Source organism: Octopus bimaculoides, chromosome 6 (assembly GCF_001194135.2).
Source record: "Octopus bimaculoides isolate UCB-OBI-ISO-001 chromosome 6, ASM119413v2, whole genome shotgun sequence".
Lineage (NCBI taxonomy): Eukaryota > Metazoa > Mollusca > Cephalopoda > Octopoda > Octopodidae > Octopus > Octopus bimaculoides.
This window is the reverse complement of record NC_068986.1, coordinates 3,374,138-3,380,303: the sequence shown is the minus strand read 5'-3', so window position 1 is coordinate 3,380,303 and position 6,166 is coordinate 3,374,138. Positions and strand designations below refer to the sequence as shown.

General features: G+C 38.4%; 1 protein-coding gene across 2 annotated transcripts in view; it reads left to right on the top strand.

Annotated features, from left to right (window-relative positions):
- Positions 1-2,448: 2,448 nt before the first annotated feature.
- The window catches only part of LOC106882005 (dual oxidase), a 59,340-nt gene continuing 55,622 nt past the window's right edge, over positions 2,449-6,166 (top strand). Inside the window, exons 1-2 of one of the 2 annotated variants that reach the window (XM_014932549.2) lie at positions 2,449-2,580; positions 2,699-2,896. In XM_014932549.2, the coding sequence (XP_014788035.1) occupies positions 2,842-2,896 (55 nt within the window). In that variant the 5' untranslated portion in view covers positions 2,449-2,580; positions 2,699-2,841. Of the gene's footprint in view, positions 2,897-6,166 lie in introns of both variants that reach the window. The other variant, XM_014932557.2, reaches the window with a different exon arrangement.

Sequence of the window (6,166 nt, the reverse complement as noted above, 5' to 3'; positions counted from 1 at the left end):
ATATATATATATATATATATATATACACGACGGTCGGCCCGGGCTATACCAGACGACACTTGCACATGGTTCCGCGCTCTGGGACTGAACCAGGAGTCATGTAGCTGGAAAGCAAACGTTTTATCACACAGCCACTCCTGCACTTATATATAACTTTTAACTACTGGGTCCAGGGAAGGGATAGTACCCATAACCGCCGCAGGCTCCCGACATCGGTGAGATTGATGCTGCTAAAGCTATTTTGAAACCGTTGTAAGCCAGTATTTGCTAGAAAAGCATGGGTGATAGCGCTTAACATAAGTGATGAAAGGGAAAACGAGTGAATCAGGAATGCTTGGATGGGAGTGGCGTGAGACCAGTCAGCTCTGATGAGCAGAGGTCATTCCAGTTGCAACAGAAGGCAGAAAGAAGACGCAGCACATCCGTGTGCCAGAAAATGAAGCATGTCTTTGAATGGTTTTATGCCAATCAGCTAAGTCATCATTTTCTAGACACAATATAGAATTTCTGTTTGTGCGGGAGCAACATTATCCCAGCTGTGGGAACAGTACTTCATTGTGAATCTCATTTGAGCTTTGTAGACGCAGTTGGCTTATCTGGGGACATATTTTATTTTTTGTAAAATAAGTGCGCTTTATATACCTTCAAATATTATCTTATAATATTTTGTCATTTGTCTGATTACTAAGGCACTGAGCTGACAGAATCGTTACCACACCGAACAAAATACTTAACGGCATTTTTTCCGGCTTTTTACGTTCTGAGTTCAAATTCCGCTGAGGTCGACCTTGCCTTTTCACTTTCATCCTTTCGGGGTCGATAAAATAAGTACTAGTTGAGCACAGGTAACGATGTAGTCGACTAGTCGCGCCTCTACCAAAATTTCAAACCTTGTGCCTATAGTAGAAAGGATTGTTTTTTCCATTTGTCTGGTCGCTAAGGTGTTGAACTGGCAGAATCATTAACAGCGCCGAACAAAATACTTAGCAGTATTTCTTCCGGTTCTTTGCGTTCTGATTGCAAATGCCGCCGAGATCGACTTTGCCTTTCATCATTTCGGGTTCGATAAAATAAACAGTTGAGCGCAGGGATCACTGTAATCGACTTCCCCCTCCTCTCAAAATTACAGGCCTTCAACTAAAATTAGAAAGAAAAAAAACTTATTTATCGGTGAAGGCGAAACAAATAGCTTTTTTTTTTTAACGTTCTGAGTTCAAATCCCACGGAGGTCAACTTTTTTTTTCATTCTTTCGGGGTCGTTTAAACTTCTCCCCTCAAGACTAATGACCTCGTGTCCATTTTCAACCCATTTCCCTTGAGTCCTCAATTCCTGGCGGAGTCGTAGGGGCGCTGTAGTTACATAAGGCGCATCTTGGATACTTTAAGGAATGGTAGAGTCCATTTCTTTCCAGGTCTGACCCAAAAGGAGATAATGGAGAATCGCCACTAATATTTTGTTGGATCTTTAATTATTGACCCCGACCGGATGAAAGACAATTCAATTCGGTGATATTTGAACTCAGAGAGCAGGCAACCGAAACCATTACCGGAAGGTTATCTATTTGACAGTCTAAAGACTATGTCAATTTATCAACCACCTTATTCTTTCTAAGTCAGGTACAAAGTCACTAATATTATTTTCTACTCTAGGCACAAGGCCCGAAATTTTTGGGGAGTGGGGCAGTCGATTAGATCGACCTAGTACGAAACTGGTACCTAATTTATCGACCCCGAAAGGATGAAAGGTAAAGTCGACCTCGGCGGAATTTGAACTCAGAACGTAAGAGAGGGAGTAAATCGATTACATCGATCTAAATGCCCAACAGGTACTTATTTTAGCAACTCCGAAATGATGAAAGGCACAGTTGACCTCGGTAGGGTTTAAACTCAAAGCGTAAAGAGCCGGAAGAAATGCTGCTATGCATTTGGTCCGGTGCACTAAGGGTTCTGCCAGCCGGCTACATTCAGCGACCATATTATTAATACTTGTTTCGAATTTTCGCAAAAATTCAATAATTTTTTGGGAGGGAGGTTAGTCAATTACATCAACCTCCTCCAATCCATAACTGGTACATATATTTTCGACCCCGAGAAAATGATAGGCAAAGTCGACCCTGGTGGAATTTATAGTCAGAACGCAAAGACGGATGAAAAGTCGCCAAGCATTTTGGCCGGGCGTGCTAATGTTCCTGCGAGGTCACAGCCTTCATTTTATATAAAAATATATTGATATAAATATAAAACCATGAAGGTTATTAGTACATTATTATGCGGTATTGTTTTTCCTTAATGGAAGGTAGGTGTGGGTAATTCCCTAGATTTCCTGTACCTATTCGTTTTGACAGGGGTGGGGTAAAAAATTTGCGTAAACGGAACTTTGCGGTGAACAAATTTGATTGAATAAATTCTCCACTTTTACTGACTTGTTATGCTAATCATTTCCTTTTTAGTCGTAATAGCTGTATTAGCAATACTACTAGTAATATAATTGTTACGAATTGCTGCAACTGTCGAAAATACTCTACTACTCTTGGTTGCGATATTAAAAAAAATAATGACATTATTTGAGGGAAGTTACACGTGAGTTTAAAAGTTTCGATTTGACGAATCATTTTAAAACATGAACTAACGTGAGAGAAACAGCTGGATAAAAAAACTTTAATAATTTCTATATTCTTTTTGTTCCACCCTTCTAAAGCTTCCGGTTGACAACGAAAAGTTCAAAATTATCTACGACGAAAACAAATAAGAGGAAAAACAAACACAAATACCCATACAGACAAGGAAAGCCTGGAGGAAAAACGTCTGCTGCTTTAGCTGGTTGTATTCTCTCTAACCAGCATGACATGTCTTGCGACAGTCCTCTGCTTATCACTGCTAACAACAGCCTGTACAGGTAAGCCAGGACACTTAATTCTGTTTTAACTATTCATATATCTCTCAAATCTCTGTTTTTTCTCTTTCTTTACGTTTTTGCTGGCTTTTATCATTTCAAAGGTGTTACCGTTCGCTTTTTTTTAATAATTTTTTTTACGTGTTTTACGCGGGTTTTATTACAGAAAGCCTTTCTAATTAAGAGTTTGCAATATTATTTTGAACGAATGTAAGTGCATTGCCGCATTCTATTTTTACTATCACCTTAGAATCAATAAACACACACACACACAATATCGGGTTTCATAAACACAAAACGTTAATTAGATCGAGATTGTTTAAGTGTTTAAATTTTTATTTCATATATCGAATCCTAGTTTTATTTACCGATCCTAGTTTTATTTACCTGGCTTCTGAACTTTTAGTAAATTACTTTAATGTTAATTATTATAATCACTCGAATTATTATTATAACAAATGTTATGAATGTTGAGACTTTTTTGTAACCGTACAATTATTTTCTTTTTTTAATTAAGTTAAATTTTATTAAATGCGACTCGTATCGGACGACTTAGCGCAAGGACTGAAAAATAAAGCACAAAGTGGGTTAATGTCATTTATGCTAGTTGCATTATTTTCTATCCTATCATTTCTCTGGTTACTGTCTCTTTGATTGTCTCTGGTGGTGGTGCCGGTATTTCTGTGCGTGCCAATATTGTGTGTTGGTTTGCGTGTTTTCATCTTTTTTTCTTTCTTATCTCCACTATTATAAGGCGGCGAGCTGGCAGAATCGTTAGCACGCTGGACGAAATGCTTAGTGGCATTTCACCCGTCGCTACATTCTGAGTTCAAATTCCGCCGAGGCGACTTTGCCTTTTCCCCTATCGGGTTCGATAAATTGAGTACCAGTGAAGCACTGGAGTCGATGTAATCGACTAGTCCCCTCCCCACAAATTTCAGGCCTTGTGCCTATAGTAGAAAGGATTATCTCCACTATTATTGTTATTATTGTAAGGATAACCTTAAATTTTATGTTTTAAATACCTACCTGGCTTTGACATATGTATAGGTAGATTTTGGAATACCTGTTCTTCATTGTACTCTACTTCGTGGGAAAGATAAAAAGAATTTATATTTGCGTTTCATACAACAGAAATTAAGATTCTGGATAAAAAAAAAATCCAAAAGTTATTTTTTCGTTCATACGTTTACACCCCCTCATGCGTATCTTCCAAAATTTTGGTGGGGCAATGAAAACTTTTTGAATATCCGGAGTTGGACCTTCTTTTGCATCCCCACTAAGCTTATCTCCCCTCTCCCATACCTTTCGCATGAGTATAGAACAGTGGTTCCCAACCTGGGATCCGCAAAGGTAGTACTGGGGGTCTATGAACTAAATTCAAAATTTCGTGTGTGTGTGTGTATATATATATATATATAGATAAGGATAAGCATATTAAATGGGATCCATGGGGAAAACTCGTTTAAATAAAACTGGTTAGGAACCACTGTGAAAAGGTTGGGAACCACTGGTATAGAACGTCGTGTGACAGCTACTTTCAAATTTCACGCACACTCCGAGAGGGACGTTCAGCCAGTATCTCTTCCGGCGCCCCGGAGAGCCACAATGGACTTGGAAATACCTCCCCTTTTCAAATATTTCCCTTGAATTCTGAAGAGCGCTTCTACTTCCAGGATCCAAGTGTTGCTTTGTTCTGCCTTACCAAATTTCTCTTGGAATCAAATAACAATCTACTCCAGTTGTCAATGTTTGGCCTTTGTGTAATTTCAAGTGAACAAAGAATGACCAAATGGTTAACTTCATTTCACAATTATGAGGTCTCTGGTTCGATCGCGCTGCATGACATCATCGACAAATTTGCTTTTTCTTTCTTTTTTTTTCTTTTTTTTTTTTTTTAATCGGGGCTTCTTATCGGCACAAGCCTTTTGGGAAGAACTGGGTAGACGGAAACTGTTATCAAAAGGTCATGTTGATTCTGCCTGATAATTACAAGGGTACGAGTGTCTGTGGAATCCTCTGCTATTTGCACAGGATTACAGAGATTAGGCCTTTCCGAGATTAGGACCTTTTAGGACACTCCGCGTCGAAACCGACGGAGATTTATTTACAATATGTAAACAATATTAATATCAATTTAGAATGGAGTATTTTTTCTCAAAACCTATACATAGTTGCTGGCGTAGTACGGTGATTAAGAAGTTCGCTTGATAACCCCATGGTTTGCCGGTTCAATTGTCATATCCAGTGTTTTCCGTAACTACGGTTTCTCCTGTTATGGTTAGGGTAGGGGTTTCCAACCATCGTGTTGTGGATCATTTGGTACCGTGCCGCACGGAAAAGATAAATTTTAAAAGTTTATTTCTTTCGGTCTGCAGCGTGTTTTTGCATTATATATGTATTAAATATGTAATAATTACAAATTATATATTATACAGTTTGTGTTTTTTGTTAAGCGCGCGATCCCCCAATCCATGGAAAAATTCTCTTGCATGAAACCGGTCAGCGGTGCGAAAAAGAGGATGGGGACAGCTGGTCTAGAGAAGCCTGTCGTGTGTGTGTGAGAGATTTACGCTTAAATCTTTTAAAATCTTTTGTCAGGAGGAAAGGTACTGCCCATGAGTTTCCGTGACTTGTGGGAGAGCAGGAAGAAAATATTCTGAAAGCGGAAACCTGGCAACAGAGTGGACTCCGCTAATTGCACCCTAGGTGGTGGCAGTGGTGTTACATCGAATAAAGAGTTAGGTCTACCGATCTAACTAGGCCATAGCTGAATTTGAACTCGGAACGTAAAGTTTAGGAACAAATACTGTAAGGCATCCGGCCCGTTATTCTTAGAGTATTGCCAATTCTTGTATTTTTTTTTTTTTTATCGATTCGAAAGAATGAAAGGTAAAGTTGATCTCGACAGGAAATAAACCCTGAAAATAAAAATCCAGAACAAATAAGCAGATCCTTTTTTCTGACGCGCTGACAACTCGGCCAATTTACTTCGTTTATGCTATGTCCCTTTTTATTTCCTGTAAAATAGCAGTTTGGCAAGTAGAGATCGATAAAATAAGTAGCGGATCTTTTTTAAAACGGGGGCCACATTTTTCATTAATGTTTTACGTAGTGTTTTTGGTACCGAAAGACTTTCAAACTTCGTATACTTATCTATTTTGTGTTATAGAACAGAAAAATATTTTTGTATTCGAATTTATTTCATGTAAAAAATTGTCTTATTTCGATAATTTCAACCAATCACTGACAAGTATTCAGTTGTTTATATTT